General features: G+C 47.9%; 1 protein-coding gene across 1 annotated transcript in view; it reads right to left on the reverse strand.

Annotated features, from left to right (window-relative positions):
* Positions 1 to 10,079: 10,079 nt before the first annotated feature.
* The window catches only part of LOC119397002 (uncharacterized), a 57,172-nt gene continuing 39,928 nt past the window's right edge, over positions 10,080 to 27,323 (reverse strand). Inside the window, exons 3-4 of the mRNA XM_037664414.2 lie at positions 21,588 to 21,827; positions 10,080 to 10,806 (exon numbers count right to left, since the gene is read on the reverse strand). Of these exons, the coding sequence (XP_037520342.1) occupies positions 10,571 to 10,806; positions 21,588 to 21,827 (476 nt within the window). The 3' untranslated portion in view covers positions 10,080 to 10,570. The remainder of the gene's footprint in view (positions 10,807 to 21,587; positions 21,828 to 27,323) is intronic.

A 27,323-nucleotide genomic window follows, 5' to 3' on the forward strand; every position in this document is an offset into this window, starting at 1 on the left:
GCCGTAGATCAGGCTTGACAGGGTCCGTACCCCCGGGCTTGGCAAACATGGCATACAGAGTGTACAGAGAGGCAAAACGGGCACATGGCAGTTCTCTTCACTGGTACATCATAAGTAAACTAGTAACTGAGAAAAAAAAGGCAATGTCGTAGGTCTGTACACAGCAGCGAATGAAAGAAAATATGTACACAATAAAATAAAAGAAAAAGGCACTGGTACAGATGATTGACATGCACTCGATACACATGCTTTTATCATTACACAGATGCGAATTAAGTACGCGAAACTGTTACGTATGATACTCGGAATTATTAAGTAGTAACGGTAACTGGTATTTTAACATCTGAGTTCCGTAACTTGTTCGCGTTCTGGGCAACCTCCAGACTTCACGGACCCTTAAAGTGCGCACATGTTCAGCGCGACTTAGCCCAGACAATTCTGTGAAAAATATGTCGTTGTTTTTCGTAGCCGATGTGTAGCGCTTGTTTAAGATTGTGCGATAGAGTTTCTTCACTGGAAATAAGTTCAGAGCCTTGAAAATTGGCTCCGTGTGTGCGTCATATGCGGCACTAACGATGTTTCGAATGGCTTTCTTTTGAAGTTTGTGTAATTTCTGGATGTTGGTTTTGGTGGTAGTGCCCCAGACTAAGTAACAATAAGATAAGTTAGACAAAAACAATGACTTGTAAATTAACAACTTTATGTTCTGTTGCAGGACGTAACGAAATTTGCATAATATTCCTACAATTTTTGAAAGTTTATTTAAGGTGGCATTCACTTGATCTGTCCATGTCATATGTTCTTCAAAAATTACTCCCAGGCTCCTAGCAACGCGTGATAATTCTATAGTTAACGTACGTAACTTTAGACTGTTTGTGATATTCAGTGCTTTGTTCTGTGGCCGAAATAAAACAGCTTTCGTTTTTGCCGCGTTTAAGTTCAAGGAGTTGGCGATACTCCAAGTGTGAGTTTTATTTAGGACTACGTTGCCTTTTTCTATGAGGTTTGAAGGGTCACGTCCTGTAATAAAAATACTTGTATCGTCTGCGTAAATGATAAATTTAGTGTTAGAACAAATATTTACTATATCATTCACATATATATTAAACAGCAGTGGACCCAAAATGCTACCCTGAGGCACACCAGCATTAACTGGTTTGAATTCGGATACAAAACCATTAATAGTGACTTGCTGGCGGCGATGGTTAAAGTAAGAAATTAGAAGTTTTAAGAAAGTACCTCTAAAGCCATAATGCTGCAGTTTCTCGAACAAGGAATAGTGGTTAATTGAATCAAATGCTTTTGAGTAGTCAATGAATATGCCTAATGTACAGAGATGATCTTCGAAAGACTGCAAGATAAGCTCCTTTTGGCGCAGAAGAGCCGTCTCAGTTGAACATCCCTTTCGGAAACCAAACTGGCTAGGCGTAATAATGTTGTGCTTTGTTGAAAAACTGGACATGCGTTTATATATCAATTTTTCGATGCATTTAGAAAAGACAGGAATAATTGAAATTGGCCTGTAATTGGAGAAGTTATTGATGTCACCACCTTTGAATATAACAGTTACCTTTGACATCTGGAGTTGTTTGGGAAATGTGCCAACAGAAAACATAAGGTTAATAATATGTTCTAGAGTTGGTGCGACAGTATCAATTACATATTTTATAGATCTGATCTGCAAGTCATGAACATCCGTACACCTACTCTTTCTTAGTGACAAAACAGACGTTACAATTTCATGCGCAGTAGTTGGACACAAGAATGCGCTTTTCTGTATTGGTGCTGTTAAATACTGAATGCAGTTTGGATCGTGCTTACTATTTACTAATGATGTGAAAAACTCGTTGAAGGAATTCGCCAAGCGTGCATCCGTTAATGTATCGCCGTTAATATTAATTGATAAAGTGGATTGCTCTTCAGGGTCACCGTGCAGCACATTGTTCAAACGTTTCCACATTTAAGTACTTCGGGGGAGAAAAGATTGCTTAAGTAGATTCGTTTCGCTTCTCGGAGCTGTTCAGTTGGTTCCTGAAGCGCTTAAAAGCATGTAAATCTGTCAGAGCTCTTGTTTTCATAAAGATATGATACAGTTTGTCTTTTTCCTTCATGCTCTTCAAGTGTTCCCCCGTGATCCATGGCTTGCGGGCTTTCCGAGCTCGTTTCAATAGTTTACGTGGAAAACATTGTTCATACGCTGCCTTAAAAACATTTATGAACTCATTATACGCTTTCTCTGGTTCAGTAGCCTCTAATACTCGGCTCCAGTCAGTTAGACACAAATGAGAGCGAAAGCTTTCCAATGTGCAAGAATTTATCTGTCTATAAGATTTAGTAGACGGGTGTCGTGACGTACTGGAGAGCTTCTTATGCTCCGATAGTAGATAAATGGGTAGGTGATCGCTCACAGGAGAACTGATGACGCCAGAACTGAGATTCTCGGGTGAAATATTCGTAATAAAGACGTCTAGTAGTGTCGAAGAAGTTGGTTGTACTCGTGTTGGTAGACTGATTGCATTAATATAGGTGTTCGCGTCTAAGATTCTACAAAAGTCATCGTTACTTGTTGATTGTCGCAAGCAGTCAATGTTTATGTCACCTCCTAGAATGACAGTGCTGACATTATCATTAAAATAACTAAGGTAACTCTCTAAAAATTCGAAGAAATTAAACACACTCGCGTGAGGTGGACGGTACATAACGGTGTACACTTTAGCGCCATTTTTGACAGTGAGAACCTCGAAGTCATCGGTGGTTCTGGAAAATTCTTCCACAATAACACAATTCGTACCATTTTTTACCAACATCATGACTCCGCCTCCTTTCTTAAGGACGCGGTTTACGAACAAAGGAGTATATCCTGGAATTTTCATCACTTCTGCAGCATCGCGATACCATGTCTCGGTAAACATCACGATCTCGAACTGAAAACCCATGCGCAATAACAAGCATTGTATTTCTTCCTCTTTATTTCTAGCAGACTGAGTGTTAATATGCAGTACAGAAAATGAATATTTGTTTCGTGACAACCCGCGAATTTCTGAGGGCGACAAAACGCGGTTTTCCATGATTACACGTCAGAAACGGTATCCACGTGCTCGACTTACTTATCAAGGAGCTTTGTGACGCGAAGAACACGTGACGACTCATTTTTCCTTGCAAAGATTTTGCCCTCTTTCGTCCAGCAGAAACGCCAGTTTTTGTCATTTTTCTTGGCTACTGTTTTTCCAAGAAGCACTTTCAATGCGGGGCACAGGTGCTCGTTTATGTAGATAGGATGGCGTTCCCGATGTCCGATGTCGGCCGTGCTCACACGTTTCTGTCGTGCTTTTTCAAGCAAGGCATTTCGTTTTGAGCGGCTGTGAAACTGCACAACAATATTCTGTCGTGAAGCATCCCGTGTTTGTACACGGTGGCAAGCCTCAATGTCACTTTCGGAAACCGGTTCGTTTACTGCATTTCCAATAGCTGCAAGTACGCTTTTGAGGTTTTCGTTCTGTGTCGTAGGAACACCCTTAATCTCAATGTTCTTATTTCTAGAGTACTGTTCTAGTTCAGTGATTCTCAGTTCATTGTCAGTCACTTTGTTTCTTAATAGCGCGCATTCATCCGTGAGGGAGCTGTTGGCCGCCTTCAGTTCGGCATTTTCAGTTTCAACTTTTTTCAGTTGGTTTGCCATATCCTCAAAAGCTTTATTCATGAAATCAAGGGACGTTTTGATCTCACGATGCTCTTTCCGCAGCTCCCTCTCGAGCGACTGGCGCATCTCAGTCAAGTCATGTCTTAGATCCTTCACAAGTTTGCACATCTCTGAACGGGTTAAGGTCATGGCGAAGACAGTACAGTACACTCTGATGGCAGCAGCAGCAACAGCCAAAATTAAAAAAAAAACGTGGTTACAAGAGAATTTCAGACCTGCGATCAGTAGAAAGGTAGGTATGAGCGACGTTCCAAGTCTGCCGCCGCTGCTGCCAAGTGAATGGTGTACGGTGATGATCCTCTTGATATACTTGTGTACCCTGGCGGCACAGTCGCTCCCTGGAGTGATGTCGCAGACGATTCTGACCGCCGCCGCCCTTCCGGATTTGAATCGCACCCTCTGCGATTTGATTCGAAGATTTGAACGCGCACCCTCTGCGAGGCAGGTTCTGCCACAGAGCCAGGCCGGTGCTTGAGATTCATTCGCAAAAAGACCCAACAGGCGTCATGTCGGTTAAGGAATCGCGTTACCATATGTAATGTAGCGTGGTTAAAGAGTAACATAACCAGGCGTCACACAATGCGAATTGCGTGGGTCGTTCAGTGCTTCCAAAGCGGTATTTATTTTATTTATTTATACACACTGCAATCTCACGTGGGGGATTATGCAGGGTGGGAATGACAATCGTGAGTACTGCAAGATAAGGGCGAATATAATCATAAGCATAAACATGGAAGCAAAATACAGTTATATAAAAATAAAAATAAACTATAAAACGGGCCGATATGCAGTATTAACAAATAAATGATCGACCATGGGCTCCCCCATAACACGACAAAGGGCTCAACCATAATTATTCACCGTCATCAGCCACAGCATCAGTAGAGTGCACATAATGCCTTACAGACGTGTAGCGGGTACCTCGCTTCTCCGCAAAATGACGAATAATGGCATTGGGGGTGCTTGCCTTCTTCACAAAAATTATGGTGATTTATGGCGTAGCGTACTTGTATTAGTTGCCCCAAGAGAGTTTAGAAAGACTGCCCTTCCAGCTTTGGCTGTGACTGTGCTGCGTGTTCCGCGCAGGCCTGACGTTTTTTGGTCAATTTTTTAGCAGCTGGCTCGCCAGGTTCTTAAGCTGGGGCGAAGTACCGCGCCGTAACCTGCATCCATCCTTTCAAAGCGTCGTGGAACGCGAAGAGGAACGCTACGCGCGTCGTGTCTTCCCTGTAGCCTGGCCGTTAATTCTCACAGGGCGAGCGGGGAACGCGGTCGAAAGTCAGGCGAGCGTCGGACAGCTATTTTTAGGGCCACTTTGTCGTGCGCGTCTCGAGGGCAGTTTTCAAGTTGAAGGAACATTAGCAGCGTCGCGTCTGCAAGTCTCGACAATGGAGAATCAGACGCTCTTAGATATTTCTTGTATATATACTTCATCAATATGTATATAATTGAAAATTGTGTATATAGTTCATCAAAATTGTAAATTAATAAAACATTGTGTATATATGTATATATAACAACGTGTGTCATGTCTTCATGTGATGATAGAGGACTTGTACGGAATATTCACGGGTTTTCCAGATCTTCTCCGAGCCAGCTCGTCAATCATTCACTTCGTGGATATGGCGTGCTTTTTAGGGGCGAAGCTCCTTAAAGCGGCACCCGTTCGTCCCTCGTAGTCGTAGTAGTCGTAGTGCGTAACCAGTCGTAACGCTAGTACCAGATCTTGACCTCCAAGGTGGTGCCGGTGGGAGATTTTTCCTGTGCGTTGTTGAACAATAAAAAATTCGCAGCGTGCGCGTTAACTAAAAGCCGAATTCTTCTGTCTCTCATTCCCCATTAGCAGCCATTGGCATGTTCCAGTAGGAAACGTTAGTAGAAGTGAAGTGTAAGTGTTAGCTAAAAGCCGACTTCTTCTGTCTCTCATTCCCATTAGCAGCCATTGTTTACCTCCAAGGTAGTGCCTGGTGAGATTTCTCCTGTGCGTGATTAAACAATAAAAGTATTGTTCAAAACGCCGTTGATTGATGAAATAAACCAACGAAAGACGCCAGATGTTTTCTAAAAGCAAAACGAAAGAACGCCAGATGTTTCTAAAGCAAAACGAAAAGACGCCAGCTGCTTAACGAAAGACGCCAGATGTTTTCTAAAGCAATGGTTTTCTAAACAATGAAAATTCACAGCGTACATGTAAAATTAAAGTGAGCTGCAAGTCGTCATAACTCATCGAACCTTTAGTATAAACGCGCCCGATCTCACGTCGGTGATGATGTACTGGGCAGAATTCACGGAAGATTCACGGTTTACCGATGAACCTCCGCAGCTTCGCCCACTCATCATCATTCACTCCGCGGATATGCTGTGATTTTTTTATGCCATAAGGGAAGCGGACATGCTCAATTTTAGCCGTAAGTAATTGGAAAAGTAATGAGTAATTTCTTGAAATCACTCACACCAGCCCACAAAAGAAATTCATTACTGCAAAAAGTAATTGCTGTAATTTCATTACTACCAAGTGGCAAACCTTTCGAGGCAGGCCGATACCCTCTACATGCCACAACGTTCGTTGCCGCGCTGCAACTAAACGATTTCCTCGATTATTTTGACGCCAAGTCCTCACAACTGTATCAACCGGCGTCAACAACGAAGAGATGTTAAAAAAAATGCGGCGGACCACAGAAGTGTGAACACCGCATGGGGGCGCTCCCCGTCGGCCTCTCGTACTCGGCTGCAGCGAGCGCGCAGCCTCAGCGGCCATGTCGAGGAAGGGGGCCGGCCGCTCGGCGCCGGCGCTGCCGCCGGGCAGGGGCCGGGCCAGCCCCGGCCGCGCCTCGCCCGGCCGTGGAGGCCGCGGAGGGGCCGCCTCGCCCGGGAGAGGTGCTGCACCGCCACCGCCCGCCGCCCAGGTGCCGCTGTCCCAAATAGCACCGCCCACAGAGAAGGACATTCAGCGCCAGAAGCTGCAGGACATCATGGACCGCAAGGTGATGGTATGGGACCGCATGATGGGCACAGAAAAGGAGGACGAACGCAGGCTCGGACTCGAGACGTTCAAGCGGCTCAGTGAAGACGAGGTGGCGCTTGCCAGCAAGAACCTGTCGAAGGACAAGCTGAAGGAGTTTATCGACCTCAAGATACACTACTTCGACCAGCTTGCCAACGCGAGGACGCACGACAAACGCATTGAGGGCCTGAGACGCTTCAAGAAGGTGGGAGAGGACGAGTACAACCTGGCTAAGGTATTGGGTCCCGCCGACAGCCTCGATGATATGATCAAGATGCGGGACGAGCTCGACAAGAAGGAGCAGGCCAAAAAGGCCGAGGAAAAGAAAAAGAAGGAGCTCCAGGAGAAGGCCAAGAAGCATCGAGAGGAGATGGAGAAGCGTCTGCCCAAGGTGAGCGTCAGCATGACCGAGCCGAATACGACGCCACAGATGCTGGCCAAGCAGCAGCTCTTGCAGCTCGCCGATATTGAGAAGGCAGCCACCGACAACGTGGCGCAGGTCGCGTACGGGATGTCGCCACACGAGGTCATCGCCCAACAGCAGCATCTACTGGCAGCCGCGGCTCAGATGCCCGCCATGATGGCGCCCTTATCGCCCATGATACCCATGTCACCCTTGCCACCGATGACGCCTCCCATGTCGCCCATGCCACCCATGATGCCAGCTGCCTTCTACGGGCCATTCCCACCCGACATGCCCGGCAGCCAGACTCCGGGGAGTGCATTCGGTGCTGTTGCAATGGACTTGGACAACAAGATGCGCCTACTTTCTCAGCTAGAGACCACGCGAAGAGCGCTTCAGAGCCAGCCGGTTGGTTCCCGTTCGAGTATGGCGGAGGAGATTAAAGCCAACCTGCGCAAGCTCAACCACCTCAAGATGAGGCTCATCGATGAAATTCTCGGAGAAGGAGGTGCGCCTGCTGGGGATGGCGAAGTGCGTACAATTGAGCATATGCATAAGCGTGATGGGCAAAAGTCGAAAAAGGACCGAAAGATTATATTGGAGTTTGTGGGCCCAGGTGGCAAGATCTCTGATCTTGACGTTGGCAAGGAACATAAAAAAAAGAAAGACGGCGACAAGAAGCAAACTCTAGTGCTTGAGGAGGAATTCATTGGCGCTGCACAGTCGCCGTCCTTAACAAATACCACGACTTGCGCGGCCCATGCTTGTCCGGCATACCAGCAATGTATGGCCTACGGGTGCATGACATCGGCGCCCGTCGGGTCCGTGTCGCAGACTATGTGCCCGAATGCGCAGTATACGTACTCTCATCCACAAGTCAACTATCCCTGCGCACCACTTGACATCAAGCCTGAGGTTATCTGGGAAAGGAAAGAAACGAAAGCGTACGCCGATAAGTCAACCCTGATGGACCCGCCGGAGGCGCTCAAGTATATGGACGCCGCCGTTATGTCGGACGACCAGACAGTCGTGAAGGAGGAGTACAAGCGCTACACATGCGAGGAACCAGTCTACGAGAACGCCGTGTCTCCGCCGCCTGGCTATCAGCTGCTCCAACCAAATTACGTGCCCGTAGTCCCCATCGCTATGCTCGAACAAGGTCTCAACTACGCACGTGCCAGGCCACAGCACGAAATCGGCATTTCTGCCGTTCCTATGGAAGACGAGGCTGCACCGTTGCCGCCCTCATGCCCTCCCGTCATATCGAAAACCACGATCGTCGTCAACAGAGCAGCCGACGAAGCCGCCCCGCCGCTTCCTGCCGCCCCTGTACAAGTGATGGCCAGTCCTGTTCAAGTAGCGGCCAGTCCTGTACAAGTGATGGCCAGTCCTGTTCAAGTAGCGGCCAGCCCGCCGCCCGCGCAAGTGGCAGTGACGCCAGTCATCGCTCGCCTGTCCCGTTCGACATCTTCCGATCGCAGGGGCAAGCGAGCTCTGCACGACAGCATGGAACGCCTCGCAAGATCCATCGACGACATGTACAACACGCTTAGCTCGCCAACGCGAACCAGGCGCCGGTCCAGATCACGGTCCTACAGTGACGACGACGACGACGAGGATACTGGCGGTTACAGGTCGAGGACAACTTCGCCGCGAATGCGTCGCAGACGGCGCTATCCAAGCCGCAGTAGGTCGAGAGCCTTCCCGCCGGACCAATGGCCGGATGACGAGCTGGATGAGGATGAGATGGACGAGACTACTTTCCGTTCGAGAAGGCGTCGCAGCAGGGCCGACCAGGACGAGCTTCCATCGCTCTGGGGCTGGCTCTGCCGGAGCCTGTGCAACCTCACCGAGGGCTACGAAGAACGGATGCGCGCCGAAGCGCGAGACATGCGCGTGCTGCAGATGGGTAACCGCATACGCAGCCTGATTCAGAACGTGATAAGGGTCTCCAGGGAGGTGATCGAAGCTCGCCGGGCCATTCAGCAAAGTGGCCTCAAGGGAGAGGACTACACGAAGAACATATTCGCGGCCGAAAGTAAACTGTGGGAACTGATTGACCTCGAGGCCCAGCTGGCCAACGAGTTGGCGCTGTATCGGCAGACCGACCTGGCCACGGACGACCAGTACTTTCAAGGCCTGGCTAATGCCGAGGATAAGATCCGCCGACTGATTGGCGTTGAGACACAGCTGGCACGCGAAATAGGGATGTGGCGTAAGTCGTCCGGCAAGAAGCTGCCGGCTCCTTCGAAGACGACCATTTACACGGCGCTGTCGCGGCTGCCGTCAGTGCCATCCATGCTGGGCCGTTCGTCGGGCACGCGCTCAAGCTCCTATCTGCTATCGACGTCAGCCAGCGGAACTACGTCGGGGGCGGGCTCCACCACGGCGACGCGTTCGTCGTCAGGATCGGCCTCGCCAAGAAGTGCGGCGTCTGGAGCGGCGGCATCCACGTCGGGCAGTGCGTCCAGCTCCGCAGGCAGCAAAAAGTCGGCAAAGTCCAAGGGAAGTTCGAAGAAAAAGAGATCCAGGAGCAGCTCCAAGAAGAAAAGGAGGAAGAGGAGGAGGCACTCGAGGAGATCCAGGCACTCCAGGCGGAGGAGGAAGAAGAGGAGACACAGGCACCACAGGCACCACAGGCACCACAGGCACAGGAGCAAGTCGCGCTCGAGCAGGCGCAGGAAGAAGAGGAGGAGGAGGAGGAAGAGGAAGAGGCACTAACGCCTGGCTCGGTCGGTCATCGCCTTCGCACAGTGCGCAAATTCATGGAGGCGAGGCTTTGACAACATAAGTGAACGCCATCTATGACTAGGATTTGTTCCTAAATTGGGCGGTTCTGCTTTGAGGAGGTGCGTGTTCGGGAAACCCCTCCAGAAACTTCTTTTCGTTGGCTACGAAAACGGAAGAAGCTTCTTCTCGCTCGCTGACATGCTCTTGTATACGTCTATATGATATACGGAACTTGCAACAAGTTCGTTGAGTAAGCACTTTTATTTCCAATATGCTCCTGTCACTGACAGCATCTCGCGCTGAAAGTGTCGGCAGACGGTGCAAAATTCGCTTTCAAGTACGGGTGCGCGATTATCCGAAGGAGTATCGAATCGAATAGCTCGTCAATCCGAATATTTTTTCCAACAGTTGACAAATATTTCGACAATTTTTACGCCCTGTGAGGTCCAAATTGACATGATAAATTTTATGACATATAAGATTTATGACATATACAGTCTTTTACAGCAGAAAATCGGTGACCGAGATGTAGCCGCCTATACAACGATGGTTCAAACTCTCTGAAGATCTCTGTGCATGCGAATAACTTGCTTGTACGTTCCTAATGCACATAGGAGACTAAATTTATTACATCTAGAGTGTGAACCTCCTTGTATGTTATTAGTAGAAACGGCTCTCTAATATTGGAAAAAGTATTCGCTTTTAGCACTATTCGATTCGGTCTCAACAATCCTTATTCGCCCGGAGGACCGCAGGCCTCCTTGTGGTTCCTGAGTGCCGCCCCATACCACTCCAGCTCGGCCACTAGCTTCGCCATGCGCCGAGAGAAACCGTCGTCCGAGGCACTGCCATCCTGGGCGACCAGCTCCTGAATTTTGGCGTTGAGGCTGATGAAGGGCACCGTCACCATGCCCAGCTCGCCCAGGAAGCTGCGAAGCTGCATCGCGGCAGCCAGACCTGCTCCGGTGCCTGCACGAGAAACATCTCACCTTGGTGCTTTCTCAACCATAAGCACAAAACTAGAATGGCGTCACTTTTCAATCATATTCACTGTCGTGCGCATGGATAAGAAAGCACAACGCGAATGCTGAGCGCAGCTTCGTGTTGGGGCAGGGAACACCGTGGGGCAGGGCTAACTGTGCTTGAAGATTTGGCTTTGCGCAAGGTATCGACTACGCCATAAACCGTAATTTTTGTGAAGTAGGACAGCACCCACTACGCCATTATTCGTCTTTCTGCGGATAAGCAAGGTACGCGCTACACATCTGCGAGGTATTATGTGCCCTTTGTTCATACTGCATGTGGTTGATGACGATTAAGAATTATGGCTGAGCACTTTGCAGTGGGTGGAAGGCATTAAATCACACACTCGTTGCGCAATTACCATTGCGTGATGACTGGTTGTTATTTTACTCTTCTGCCACGCTATGTTACATAGGTTAACCCGATTCCTTGCCCGACATGACGCCTGTATAGGGTATTCTTTCCAACGAGTTTCAAGCCCCAGAGTGGCTCTGTGTAAAGAGAACCACGATGGTGCTTGAAACTCGTTTGCAAGAAGACCCTTTGGCTCTGTGGTAGAATACTCGACTGCCACGCAGAGGACCGGGGTTCAAATCCCATTCGATCCAGGTACTGTTTCCCATTTTATTTTTTCATGTCCATCGGTTACTTTTTCATGTCCATCTGTTACGCCACCGACGGCGACGGTGACGCCGCTCAACGCAGGAACGGGCGCCTACGAGGTGCGCTCTAAAGAAGTTCGGCAGATCCCACTCATTCTGGGAGTCGATGTCATGCGAAACAGTAGGCGAGTAGTGGCTTATAGCGTTTATTGCTTTCAGTCAAGCGTTGCGAGTTGGACCGGCCTCTTTGTGTATTTTGAGTAGTTATGAGTATATCGCGGGCAGGCCCGCAGCGAGGAATTTTTTTCGGGGCGGCGAGCAAGGGAGCACTTGCCGAAGACCTTACTTTTTGGGAGGCCTCCTAAGGCCCTCCCCCTCCCTGGCTACGGGATTGACCATGATCTTACCAGGCACATCGACTACACCGACGCCCAAAGGGTATCCTATGGTCCGACGTGGAGTCGCATCTCACCTTAGAGCACAGATGTCAGGTTTATCTAAATGAACTGCACCCTATACGGTGCGATCATATGCACATCATAAGAAGCGGTTTTTGTCGTATTCCTCCGGAGTGAGCAACTCGTTGACCATAGCTTGGCGAATCATAGGATTTAATATGTAATGTTTATTACATTCTTACAAATGGCGATAGCGAACATTGTAACCACAGTTGACGATGCCGCAATATGAAGCCATTATACTTTTTTTTTTTCGTAAGCAGCTTCAAGCTCTGGCGTAGCTCTGTGAATGAAGACTGCCTCGCAGAATGCCCGAGTTCGATTGCGGCTCTAACCGCGATTTTCAAGCTCTCCGTCCGTCTAATATTTCCCTCACCGAGAACGCTGCCGAAGCCATGTCCCGCATTTTCTGCGACGCAAGCTCCGTAGCGCAATCGCGTAAAGATTTTTGAAAGTCTACATCGCCGTTCCTGGGCCTGTGGCTCATATCCGCATTCCATGGGCCATGGTATACGGGTATGTGCCACACGTCACTGAACCAAAGAGTTTCATGACGTACGCGACAAGTATCTCACGCCATTCACGTGGTCGTCATGCACTAATTACTCCCATGCAAATTTTGGTATGTGTCAAGACAAGGAGACGACCACAAGAGCGCCCAGACGTAGGCGGCTAGATAGATAGATACGTAGACAGAAGCGGTCGTAGGGCTCGCTAAAAAATGCTTCGCATTTAAGCTTGCACTAGTGGCGCAAGGCTGGAACCAACAGCGGAGCTAGTGTTCGACCTAGCTAACTTTTACAGCAGAGTTGTTAGGGTCGAGGTCTGCCATGTGTCGTAGATATAAAATGATCATCATTATGAAGCAGCATGCGTTCAGTCACCGCTCAAGCGCTCGGTACAGATGGCTAACATGAGAAGCTGCAACGTGCAGCCCCTAATCGGTTTTCGACGTCCTTGTGTTCGCTTGTTAATTTTTAGTGGACCAGTGTGGTGAATAGTGCAATTTGCCCAATTTCTGTGGCACATACGCGCTAGAGGATTTGCGATAGCATACGCGCTATAGAATTGCGATAGTAATTATATGGACAGTCTCGACTGGTTTTCGCCGTCGCCGTCATGCCCCGTATAAAATCCAAATTGATAAGATCCCCCCGCGCATCTCATATTCTACCGCGGGTAAAAGCGCGCGAGTGGGGGCGACGAACGCGGCCGAAGCAGAGATCGAACGAGCCGGCCCATTTTCGTCGCTCGGAGGACGCATGCGATAACATTACCCCGCTAGGGTGGCTTGCCGTCGAAGCAGACAGGAAACACCCCGGCCGTCTTGAACGAGCATGAAAAGACGCGATGGGGGGGGTGGGGGGGTGGGGGGGTGTCGCTGGAGCAGCAACTTTGAACTTTGATTCTAAGGGCGCTGTCGCGATCGCTGGCGCGCGCACTATCTTAGGAGTCATCAGCTGGCGGCTCGTATGCGTTTGCGCTGTCAACGCGAAGTGACTATGCGAAAAGAGCATCTCTCTCTGGAGCAGCCGAATTCTCTTACACCAGCGTTTTTTAGTTACGCGAGATCGGATACAAAACAGTTAGCTGCCAGCCTCACTTCGTATAACACTACAATTTGTTGCTATCGCATTCACTGCGTCGCCCTTGCGGTGAAAGTGTGACTTTTTTACAGCAGAGCTGTTATGATCGAGGCTTGCCTACAGGAATAGAGATAAAAAGAAAGACATGGTTGATCCCTCCGTCATAGGAATCGGTATAACACGAAATTAATACCGGTGTCACACGGTGCACTGCTGATCCCGATTAAGCCCGATTAGGATCGAGTTTCTAAAATGTGAATGATTTATAGTTTTGCAGCTTTCGTAAATGTACCAATCATTACTAAGAAATTCGATCCCGACTAGGCGTGATCGCGATCAAAAGTGCCCGTGTGACACAGGTATGAAACGTGTCTTTACAAAAGTAGTTCAGTGTTCATTGTACATTGATAAATGAGAACTTGCACACTGTCGGTGTTTGGCGGCTATACAGGTTTTTTTAGACAATACGGATTTCTTATAAAATGCTATGATAGTCACGCCCCTGTCGTCTTCGCAAAACGAACTCTAGGCCGATGCGGAAAAACTTTGCCACACGTAAGGTTACATTAAATACGTAATTAACAAAAAACTCGTCCATTAACTTATTAGTTATTATCTTTAGGGACGTTGTTTATATGGAAGAGTTGTAGGACGTGACAATTAATGACATGCTCATTTTAATAAAATCGCAGTTTCGGTATCGCCTAGATCGGGGCCTTGAATTTCGGTGATTATTATCTCAAATTACGCGCGTTTTTTGCGATTTTTTCAAAAATTGTCATGCCATAAATTGCCACGCCCTAAACTCTTCCATATAAACAACGATCAATAACAAAATAAGTCAATAACAAAAATTTATTAACGAGATTTGGTTAATTATTCATTTGAATGTAACTTTAGGTGCGGCAAAGTTCTTCCGCCTCGGCGCACACTCTAAAAAAAGAAGAGTCCTTTGACTCTTTTTGGAGAGTTTGACGTTCCAGGCGCCTCTACTATCGACACCTCAACTCTCGACAAAATATTATGCTTACGGCGTCACAGGCAGGTTCCACGCCATTGGCTGATTTGAACATGGCGCGCTCGGTAGTTACTGCAGCCGCCGCAAGAGGCCGCCACTCGCCCGCGCGCGCGCGATCGCACTGAAAGTATGGCACGCGTTCGAAGCAAAAAATTTGCTCAAGATCAGGAGGCGCGCGTGACGTACCGTCTTCCCCCGTGCCATCCCCCTCCCCCCCCCCCCCCCCCACGCTTAGCTCTCAGCGCTTTTTTTTCAGCGTGCGACAAATCTTTGTAACTCCGCCCGTACTGGACGGATTCTAAATATTTTTGCGGCGTTCGATTCGTGAGGCAATACAAGTTCCTTTAGTGAATGGCTACTTGCAGTGCTGGGCAGTGTCGAAGATACATGTATCTTAGATACTATCTTAGATACTCTACGGGTATCTTGTATCTGTATCGCGATACGTCTCGAAAGACGAGTATCTGTATCTGTATTTTCGACACATTCGAAAATGTATCGTGTATCTTAAGATACAAGATACTTCTATCGCAACACAAGCGTGCGAAACAATAATCGCTGGCCAAGCTCCGCTTCTCAAGCTGGTACTGGTGCCACTAAGCCATCTGAATAAGTCTAAGGGCAGTGACGTAATTTTATTTTTCCGCCAGAGTCCTCCAGTGAGTGCAGAAGATGAGGAAGACAAGCGCGCGGACGTCTACGCCCAGCCCACGTACCTTTTGTTTTCTCGATTTGTTTTTTAGTTTGCGCCAATGCCGTGAAACTTGCTTTTAGCCACGGTCCTGCGCCGCGTACTCCACTGTGTGCTGCACCTTTCGCGCAAATTCTGATGTCGTTACAGTGTCGTTATTGATTCTTTTGCGCGTTGCTCCGTAACGAAATGTGACGCGTGCAGGAATGGGGTTGCTTTGCGACTCGTAGATTTTACGTATCAGCGATTTGAAGGATCTCGTGGATGCAAGTTTGACTTGCATGCGATGAATTAACTTTATGCAAATAAGATTCTAACAACTTTACCACCACTGGTACTGATGCTAGATCTAATAGAGCAAGCGTTTACCTAACAAATAATTGGCCTACCGTATTTATCACTTCCTGCTACATTTGTTCAAATAATTTTGGAAATCATAATTTTATTGTTAGCACAAGTGCCTATAGCTTTCCCTTTGCATCCCATACATTACCTATGTCTCTGTATTATTTTTCCGGTCTGGTCATTGCAGTATGTATTTTGTAACGCGCTCCCAAAATAAGATGTCTGCTTTATTATTTTAACTGCCCGCTTTATTTCTGCTATTTTTTACACATTTACAAGTTGCCAAAGCCATTTTGAAAACAAATATAAAATTATGTGGGCGTGCCTTGAGTATACAGTACAAAACATTCTGGTTACCGCTTTGGAAAATAGCGAAAGTGAGTTTGCATTATAATAACGGAAATTATTAGGAGCCACCTTAAAAATGTTGTTATAAACGTTGTTATACCGAATGCACCGCTTTACTCATGAGCGTCCAAACGAGCCGTTTCAGGCAATTCTCCATAGGCACTGAATTTTAGTAAAACTTGCTGTTGGGCTAGTTAATTGGTGCATGTTTACAAGGAAATTCAACGGCGCAAACCACCGAGAAGAAAAGGCGAAAGGAAAGAGCCTGAATGACGCTCTTTCCTTCGGTGGTTTGCGTCATCCAATTTCATTGTAAGCACTGAATTTTCAATTGTCTCAACAGGTAAGTTGACGATACTTCATGCTCATAGCTATTAAGGGCGCCGTCTGGGTTGTGTTTCTGTACTCATTCAATGTGAATGTTTGATACAGAACCACCTCTCTATTTTAATTAGATTGGTTTTCCTGTTTTAGGCATTGCTAATTTTTTTCCTATTACTAATCGCCACGTAATCGTAGCTATAAGTGACAATAACGCGAATAGCGGCGGTGTCCTGCGACGCCTTGTGCAACTATACAATACGTCTGAAACGTTTCTGCGCTGCACATGTTCTCTCGTTGAAAAAAAAAAAATGGTAAAATATTGCATGTTAGTCAGTATAACAACAAAGAATCCTTTACGCCAGCAGATAAGTAGAATATGAAAATTAATTGGAGTTTTAGGTCCTCTACGTATACCCCAGGGGTCTCAAACTCACCTTATAGCCTGCGGGCCGCAGTCACGAAATTTAGTTTCAAGGGCCAAAACAGTGAAAATGGTGGGAGCGGGGGTCGGAGACAGTTTGAACAAAATGACGTTGCCATTTGAAAGGAAGCCTTTGCCATATCTCATATACGCATTGGTCATTTCTGAAGGGGATTTGGGGTAATGTTTCGAGGAACATCGATACCGATGTACACAACGAGTGAAATCTGGACACAGATTCTGACATATATAGTTCTTGTTCCACGGTTATGTTTCAGCACATGGTGACCACATGTCCTCACGAGAGGAATGCTTGAGACTAGTCATGTCATGTAGCTCATGTACATACTTATTTAAGAAAAGAAAAACAAATGGGACGAAGACGGTCATATGTGCAGGCCGGACCGCTAGCGAAAGGTCTCAAACTCCTAGTATACACCATGCGTCCCCCCCAGCCCCCCCCCCCCCCAAAAAAATATATATATATATATATAAATGTCGCTACCAGCGTTGTTGCTCCTGTACACCTGTCAGGATACCCGGTCTTTCGCGGACAAGGTAAAAGTCCACACCGGTATTCGCGCCGTCGTGTGAACGCTTCTTAATGAAGTTATTGTGATTATATGGCAACCCGCTAGTTGGTCGGCATGCTGAGCAGCGACTCCCATCAATTGCAAAAATGACAAGCAAGAACCGCTCTCAGCGAAGTGTACAGAGAGTTGTCCTGTGAAGAAGCTAAAACAAACCCCAATAAGTTGTTTTGGAAGGAAACTAATGTACAGACAGGTCCACAGTTAAAGGGAACACTTGCGTGCAGGGCATGGCAGGATTTCGCCCTCTTGCAGAAGCATAAAGGCTTACATCGCATAACACTACAGGCGGTTGGCAGTTCTGACACCTTTTGACAGAATAGTGCCATGCACAAACAAATTTTTCTCATCCAATAGCAGTTAGGGGGCTAGCAATATGGAAGGTCATCGTTCGAGTGTTCCCTTTCACAGTGGACCGCACTGTACCTTGAGCAAGAAGGGCAAAACTTTTGAGATACTATATAACAGACATTTCATTCAAATGAAACAACATAGGTCACAGTTAAGAAACTTGCAAGTAGACATTTTCGTGCATAAGCGTTTGGTGCTACATTATATGGATCTATAAAAACAAATTTGAGAATGTATCGAAGTATCTTAAGATACAATTGCCAAGTATCGTATCGGATACAATTATTGTAGCAGTATCTTGTATCTGTATCTCAAATACTTCTTGCCTGAGTATCTTGTATCGTGTCGCGATACAATTTCGAAGTATCTTTGCCCAGCCCTGGCTACTTGCAAAAGTGTTGCAGGGTCCCTTTAAAAGAATACGAAAAGAGAGAGCAAAAATAGCCACGTCGGAAAGAGACAGGTGAGAGGGTAGAAGCCTAGCCAAGTCAGGATGACCTAGGTGCCCACGAGATGTGCTGTGACCCAGCCTTACGCGACTTAGTGCAAGCTAATTTTCTTTAGTGTGAACATTGTTTATGCGCTTCATCTTTTCATATGTACATACTCATCATCACTGCTTGGGTTTGGGTTGTGGGGCTCATACTCGACACAATAAAGAAGTGTCTTGAGCGTCCTAAACGTTGCCTCACATTACTGATAGTACTAAGTATGACTAGACTTGGCTATTTTTCTCCGGTTTCGGCCGGTTCCCCACACTACACAAGTGTCACGTGGTTTCGGCGGGAACAGGTCACGTGACTAGTTGTGTGGTGTTACGTATTTTACCCACGTGACTTGTTACGGGATGTTAGATGCTCTTAGTCACATGACTAGGGTTACGTGATTTTAGTCACGTGACTAACTGTTACGTGGTTTTGGTGGGAACGTGCCACGTGACTAGCTGTTACGTGAGCTTACGTCATTTTAGTCACATGACTAGTTGTTACGTGGTTTATTGCGGGAACATGTCCTGTGACTAGTTGTTACGTGATGTTGCAATTTTATTCACGTAACTAGTATCCCAACTGAAAATTTATCCATCATGTGGAATGGTGGATTCCACCATCCATCATTATGGCGGATTATGGTGCTGGAAGATGGTGGCATATGGTGTATGCGGGGTGCTGGAGAATAACGATCAACCGCTCTCGTGTGGTGAGATTGACACAGTGAAAACGTTTTTTCTATCTCTGCTATCTTTCTAAACCTTCAGAGCAAGCGACACGTGAAGCTGCACGTACACGGCGAGCAGACAACAGCGCGTGCAGGGCGCGTGAACGTGCTGAGAGAGCGCAGTCAAAAGGCAGGTGCGGGGATAGCAGCGACCGGTTTTGGCAAGAAAGGCGGCCAGTGGATGCATAGATGCTATGAGCGTCCCCTTTATAAAGGGGTGGGGGGTGGGGGGGGTGGGGGGGGGGGGGGTGACAAGTGCGCCACCAGGCTCGATAAATAAGAAAAACTTTTTCCTTTAACTGGTTTTAACTGTGTCATTGCGATTGTTCCTTGCTCTTATGTTTGTCACTTTGAAAAACCTTTAAATCACCTGCTTTCCGCAAATAAAGCCAGTTGGAAGTTCTGCGCCAGTGTGTGTGTATGTGTTCCTGTTGTCGACCGGTCTTCATCGCGCAGTTTAAAACCTCTTTGAATTCTACTGTAGGTTCGTTCCGAAGTGCGCCCACATCCTTCACCCGCTGCACAGCCTACTAGCGGCATCAGAAACTAATGCAAGCGCCTTTCAGTGGAACGACGAAGCCATAGAAGCGTTTCTGCACGTTAAGGAGGCTCTCGGAAATGCCGCTCTGCTCGCATACCCGCAGCCCGGTGTTCCGCAATGCGTAATGGTGGACGCCTCCGACGCAGCTATTGGAGCCGTATTGCAGCAGAAGTCGAGCGGAAGGTGGCGTTTATGAAGTTAACCAGCACGAAAGATGAGATCAAAGACGCATGTACAAACAGGACCAGTGCTGAGGTGGCGACCGATTTCTTTCTCCAGAAAACTGAGCCCGTCCGAACGACGGCACAGCGCCTTTGGTAGGGAGCTCCTGGCCATATACGCTGCTATACAACATTTCCGCCACTATGTAGAAGGGCAAGAATTTTTGGTACTCAAGGATCACACGCCGCACTGCGCGCGATCAACCCAGATACGGGTGCACACGTGACACGAGAGCTCCGCCAAATGTCGTACATCGCAGAATCCACGACGGACATGTCAGCGGGAAGGACAATGCAGCGGCAGATTCTCTTCCGCGCAGCCCAGTGAACGCCATCAGCCGACCAAGCGGCGTTCACTTCACCGCATAGTCGGATACAACTTTAAAAGTCAGCGGCATTTCCTCCTCAAAGGCGGATGAACACAAGCCTGCACCAATGGGCGCGCACTCGGGACTGACGTCATGAGCGGGACGGCCAGTGGCTCCGCCTTCGGAGAATATCGGCGCGTGCATGAGCGGGACTTTTTCTTTAGTCGCGGAGGCGATCGGCTGCCGCGCTTCGGTCGTCTGGGCGGGGCCTCTCCTGACTTCTTAACTTGTATCCGACTATAACGACGGCTCAACGCAGCGACATGGAATTGAAACACCTACTGAAGTCCACAACCAGCGCCTTGAAGCTGTAATGGGTGGCTGGACCGACAGGATCTGTATGCTGTGACATGTCCATAAGTAGGGCCAGACCGTTCGTGCCCCTGGATCTTCGCCGCAACATTTATGAAGTGCACAGCCTCTCGTACCCGGAAATTCGAGCCACTCAACGGCTGTGCACAACTAGGTTCGTGTGGCCTGGAATAAATCGACGTTGGATGTCCGACGTTGGACACGGAATGTTCGACGATGTCCGACGTGATGTCCCACGACATGTCCGACGTCGGACACGGGAGTGCCTATCATGTCAGCGTTCCAAAGTGCAGCGCCATACTGTGAACCCTTATAGGATCCTTCCCCGAGCCGGACACTCGATTTTTCCTATGTGCATTTGTGCTCCTGCCCTGGACGTGGCAGCGAGGTCTGTTGATGCCCTGTCCACATACAAGCCGTCTTTTTTGCAGTATAAGGACCAGGCGTTGTTGGGTCTTGTTGGGCCCCCTGGCTACGGGCAGTCAATTTTGGTGAAGTAGGTGTTTTTACCAAAAATAATGAAAATAGGTGTTTTTCTCAAATAGTCCAGGTTTTCAGCAAGTGCCCCCCCCCTCCCCCCGGAAAAATATCTTGGCTACGGGCCTATCACTAGGGTATTGTAGCGGGCGCTTCCGTGCTCAATGCCAACGGCGCATGTACGAAGAACCTTTTCTTCGTGAGTTTCGGGGTGAATCGAAGTTCTGCTGTTGTTTGGGACGCGTGTTGCTTATACTTGTTTAGCTCGGCCTAGCAGCGCGTTCCAGCAGTCCTATCTACTCAACTTCAGCATTACTATCAGCCTTATACCTTATGTCGACTCACGTTTACTCACGTCTGCTCACACATACTTCAACGCACTACCGTCCATACTCTAGCTCAGTCACAGGCGTGCGTTACGGAAAGAGGGAAGCCTTGATCCCCCCCCCCCCCCCGAATTCTTGCAACCATTGATAACTCACAAGGTCAAAATGCGCCAACTAGAGCACCGACTATGCGAGATATTGGTGTTAAAGAGCTTTGACACCATGGTTGAGAAAGCTAATTATATGCTAACAGACTCATGTGTCAACTCACTCAGACTCCGATAGAGCCGTGAGTCTGAGTGAGTTCGAGTGAGTAATATGTTCTCGGGTTTGAGTCCGAGTGAGTCCGGTTGGCGAAAATTTTGGTGAGTCTGAGTGAGCCCTAAGGGCAAACTATATTGCGTGAGTGAGTCTGAGTGCGCTGCACATTTTTTGCCGACCTATGGTGGAGGCTTTCCTAACGCGCCAGTGATGAGCGTTTCTTATCGCAAATTGTGAGTATGCGAAAGCCTTTGGCATATGTGGGGACCAACCGATGCTATAGGCAACGATGGCGCACGGCTTGTGGCGGTACGAGTCCGGTGGGAACTGGTCCATGGCGCTGCCCAGTGCCGGCGCGATGCAGCGGTTGTACTCGGGGCACAGCACCAGGTAGCCGTGCGCCTCCTTCACCTTGTCGTGCAGCCGGCTGAGCCACGCTGGAGGCGTCTCGTCGGGGCCGTGGAAGTGCAAAGGCTTGCGCACCGCCAGCAGGTTGGGCTCCTCCTCCGGGTCTTTAAAAAGAAGAGAACCAAGTAAGCGATGCGCTAGAATATACTGGGCGAGTAAGTATTGCATAGTTAGGCATAGAAGAAACAAAGGTGACACGGTCCGTGAATCCAGGCTTGAGGCCTGTTGCACGGAGGTGGCGAAGACGGGGAGAAGCAGGGGCGCTTCCCCGTATTCCCTTTCCTCCACTTTTGTGTGCGTTGGAGGGTAGGGTACGCATACACGCGCTACGGCGGGCGCTTGCAGCCTTGAAGACCGCTTCTCAAAACGCTGGCTCGAGCAGTGAATGTTTCATGTCTTCCACCTTCCGCTGAACACTATATCTATGACACCGCGTCCGTAATAAAGTTATTTCCCTCCCTCTGTCTCTCTCGTTCTCAGGTTAACGTATATTATACAGCGTGGTGGGCGAGTGAAATAACGACCGGGCGTCACACAATGCGAATTACGTAACTAGTGGGTCGTTTAATTAAAGCTTCCAACCCTTTAGGTACACGTTAGAGAACCCCAGGTGGTCGAAATTTCCGGAGCCCTCCACTACGGCGTCTCTCATGATCACATCGTGGTTTTGGGACGTTAAACCCCAGCAATTATTATAAAAGCTTCCAACCGATTACAAAGGCCTCTGCCATAATTCTTCATCGCCATCAGCCGTCGCATCAACAAGAGAGAAGAAATAGTAGAGAAGGAATAGGCAGGGAGGTTAACCAGTTAAGGAAAACCTGTTTACTACCCTACACATGGGAACAGCGTGGGGGAGACTTAAAGATGGAGAGGAAAGAGAACTATAGCACATGACACAGCACACACAGAGTCAGTCACAGTCGGTCACTCTTGCGTGGCACGCGACATTGTATACTGTCACAGCCGCTTGTCTAAATCCTTTTCTCTTTAAAAAAAATGCAGTGGCTTAGCTCGACTATGCCAGGATATACGTAGCGTTAGCAAAGGTTCAGCTGAATATTCTTAGCTTTCCAGATTGTCTACGATTATTAGCCTTCTTCTGTTCATTCTTCGTGCGCTGAACCGCTAATTGCCAGGCAACTACTTCGGGATCCGATGAGATAAGCTTCTCGGCTCTTCTGCGCCGTCGAGCAGCATTTGCGCTCTCCTTCTCCATGGCGTTACCCACCTGCAAACGCCAGTCAGAGGCGCTATCAAGCGGCCCCAGCGCAGTGTCAGACGGCGACTGCACAGCGAAGGCAAATAGCTGCGCGCGCGCCGGCGCCACTGTGTCTATGGCTACGACGTCACTCCTCTCGAATGCGGCGCAGGCCAGCAGCGGCGACACGCGCGTGGCTGTGGCGGAGTCTGCGCACGCCGGCGCCAGCGTGTCTGCCGCGCCTACGACGCCACTCCTCCCGAACGCGCAGACCAGCAGCGGCGAGCCGCGCGCGGCGGTGTCGGAGAGCGCGTGAGATGCCAGCTCCGGTGACCCAGCTGTGTGACAGCACTGAACCTCGCGCATGCGCAGCACGACTCATGACCATCCACGCGAAATCGGCTCCGGCTAGGCAAGCGTAGCTAACGCTACAAAACCTCAGCAGTGCCCTTGTCGCCTTCAGCCGCGATGTCTTCTGTTGACGACATGCAATAGTTTCAACAGACATTAGTCTACTGTCAAGGTGCGCTAGAACGGACGCCAGTGACTGTCTCTTAACCAAAGGCGTGCGCACAGGGGGGGGGGGGGGGCAAGGGGTGCCGCCGCCCCCCTAATCACCTAAGAGGGGGGGGGCGCAAAATCTGCCCCGTACATTGACTTAGTAGGGTGGGAGGCGCTGCGATGAACCTTTGCCCCCCCTGATGAGGAACCCTGCGCACGCATATGCTCTGAACATTATATACCGTACAGTCGCACAGTATGTGATGCAGCGTCTCCTCGCAACGACAGGCATCGCAAAGAGCGTTGTCGGCTATCCCAATGCGAAAGGAATAGGATTTCGCAAATGCCATACCTAGCCATAAGTGACAAATCAGTGTGACCTCTCTTCGGCGGAGTCAGTCGGCATACAGAGAATTCAGTGCTGGGCAGTATCGAAGATACATGTATCTTAGATACTATCTTAGATACTCTTTGGGTATCTTGTATCTGCATTTCCGATGTATTCAATAATGTATCGTGTATCTTGAGATACAAGATGCTGCTATCGCAACACCACCGTGCGAAACAATTATCGCTGGCTGAACTCCGCTTCTGAAGCTGGTACTGGCGCCCCCACTAATCTACCTGAATAAAACTAAGAGCAGCGACATAAATTTATCTTTCTGCCAGAGTCCTATAGTGATGGCAGGTGATGAGGTCTGCGCGTCCCTATTGGTGGAACAGTGTCAAGTGGCAGCGCTCGCGCAGTCTCGACACAAACGCGCGCGAACGTCTACACCCAGCCCACGTAGTTCTTGTTTTCTCGAATTTTTTTTTTCGTTTTATTTGTGTCAGTTCCATGACACTTTCTCTTAGCCACGGTCCTGCGCCGCGCACTCTAATGAGCGCAGCGTCTGTCACGGATTATGCCGCTTTCGTGTCGTTATTGAAGGTTCTCTTGCGTGGTGCTTCGTTACGAAATCTGAAGAATGCAAGAATGGAGTTGCTTCGCGTCTCGTGGCTTTCACACACCAGCGACTTGAGGGACTTTGTGGATGTAAGTTTTCCTTACATACGATGACATTGGCTTATATTCAGATAATGTTCTAAGAACTATAGCTCCACCGATACCGGTGCTCGATCTATTAGAACAAGCCTTTACCTGGCAAAAGATATATCAGTGTATACCGTATGTTTTTCGTCCTGCTATCTTTTTTCAAGGGGTTTTTGAAATCATAATTTGATTGTTAGCACAAACGCTTTCTTATCTGCGCTTCTTTTGGATATGATACATTACCTAGGTCTCTAATACTTTTTCCGCTGTTGTCGCTGAAATATCTCTTTTGTAAAGGGCTGCCAAAAGAATCTCTCTGTTTTGTTGCTACTTTTAAATGTCTGCGTTATATTTGCTACTGTTTACACATTTATACTTCACTTTAATTTACTGTTCTGCCAAGGAGATATTGAAAACAAATATATAATTATGTGGGCGTGCCTTGAGTATACAGTAATAATATTTGAGGTTTACAGTCCCCAAACCACGTTAATATTATGAGAGACGCCGTGGTGGAGGGCGTCGGAAATTTCGACCACCTGGGGTTTTTCAACGTGCACCTCAGCCTAAATACATTGGCCTCAAGAATTTTTGCCTCCATCGAAAATTCGTCTGCCGCGGCCAGAATTCGTTCCTGTCACCTTCGGGTCAGTAGTCGAGCACCATAACCACTAGGCCACCGCGGCGAGCTTTGAGTATACAGTACAAACCATTCTACTTTACGGCTTAATGAAGTAGTGAAATTGAGTTTGCATAATAATAACGGAAATTATTAGGAGCTATCTTATAGATGTTAGATGGGGGATTCGAGAAACGTCTATACCAAATGCACCGTTTTTCTCATAAGCGTCCCAACTAGTATTTTCAGGCAATTTTGCATAGGCAATTAATTTTCTATTGCCTTACCTTAACAGGTAAGCTGACGATACTTCATCCTTAATTGGCATAGCTAATAATGCATCGGGTTTAATAGCAATAGCCTGCATCGGGTTTCTATACTTATTCACTGTGAATGTTTCATACTGAACCCCCTGTCTATTTTACTTATAATTTCTTTTTTCCCATTTTTTATGCGTCCCTGGTTTTTTTTTTTTTTTTTGCTATAACTATAGTCGCCAGATCATCGGAGCTGTAAGTGGCAATAGCGCGAATAGAGGCGGTGTCCTGCTACACTTTGTACAACTATACTGCCATGCGCTCTTATTTATTTATTTATTTATTTTGGTGTGATTGGGTTTAAACCGCAAAAAAAAAAAAACGGTTAGCACCACTAAGCGCCAGCCGCGCCGCAATGTTTCGGAAGCTTCGCAATTTTTTCCAATTGTTCTGTTAAAATTACGCGCAGGACGCGAGTGGTCTAGTTTAATCGGCAGCTTGCGCGAGCTCCAGTGATAACGCTGGAAGCTTTGATCCTTGATGTATGAAAGACGACGCGTTCCGCCGATGATCAGATTACCGACGACCAACGAATGTGATTGCCGCTATCACCGTACAGCGTGCTTTGCTTGTACTTTCAGTTACTTAGTTTTCTTGGCGCAAGTTAGCTCAGTAAAGAGTTTCGTTTCTACAATCTGACTGTAGCCTTCATATTCGACACTATACCACGTGACAATACAATACGTCTGAGACGTTTCCTGGTTGCACATGCTCTTTTGTTGAAGAAAAAATGTTCAAAAATTGCACGTTAGTGAGTATATTGATTACGAACGCTTTAAACTAGAAGATGCGTAGAACATGAACAGTCATGTCTGTTTTATGTCCTCTTCGTATACACTATGCGTCATAAAAAATGTCGCTACCAGCTTTGTTGCTGCTGTACACCTGTCCGGGGATCCAGTATTACGTAGCGGTGGCTTACGGACAAGGTAAATGTCCACGCCGTTATTTGCACCATCGTGACAAGGCTTCTTATTGAAGTTCTTGTGATTAGATGGCAACCCGCTAGCTGGTCGGCAAGCTGAGCAGCGACTCCCATCTATTAAACAAAAACAAGCAAGAACCGCTGTCAGCGAAGCTTATAAAGAGGTGTCCTGTTAAGCAGCTTAAACAAACCCCAGTAAGTTATTTCGGAATTCAGCTAATGTACTTTGAGCAAGAAGGACAAAAATTTTAAGATACTAACAGCCATTTCATTCAAATGAAACAAGGTTGGTCACAGTTGATAAATTTCAAGCAGGCATTTTTGTGCATTGGCGTTTGCTGCTACATTATATGGACCTATAATCACAAATTTGCGAATGTATCGAAGTATGCATTACTTCGACTGGGTAGCGCAAAAACACGGAACAAAAAGATAGAGACGTAGACAGCACAAGCATAGCGCTTGTGCTGTCTACGTCTCTATCTTTTGTTCCGTGTTTTTGCGCTACCCAGTCGAAGTAATGCAACTTTACCAACCTGCCCAACTTGCCGCACGTATCGAAGTATCTTAAGATACAATTGGCAAGTGTCATATCGGATACAATTATTGCGGCAGTATCTTGTATCTGTATCTCAAATACTTTTTGCCTGAGCATCTTGTATCGCAATACAATTTCAAAGTATCTTTGCCGCCCAGCCCTGACAGAGATGCATCAAAGAGGACAGGTGGATGTGCACTTTGTTGATGCGACGTTGAACGCCACCAACGTCGCATCAACAAAGTGCACATAATGCCTTACGGATGGTACCTCGCTTCTCCGCAGAATGACGAATAATGGCGTTGTAGGTGCTTCCCAACTTCACAAAAATTGTGATTTATGGAGTAGTGAATACGTTGCTAGTGTACTCGTATTAGTAGTCCCAAGAGAGTTTAAACGGGCTCTAGAAATGCCGCTCTTCCAGCTTTCGCTGTGACTCTGCTGCGCTTTCGCATCAGGCCTGGCG

Source organism: Rhipicephalus sanguineus, chromosome 6 (assembly GCF_013339695.2).
Source record: "Rhipicephalus sanguineus isolate Rsan-2018 chromosome 6, BIME_Rsan_1.4, whole genome shotgun sequence".
NCBI lineage: Eukaryota > Metazoa > Arthropoda > Arachnida > Ixodida > Ixodidae > Rhipicephalus > Rhipicephalus sanguineus.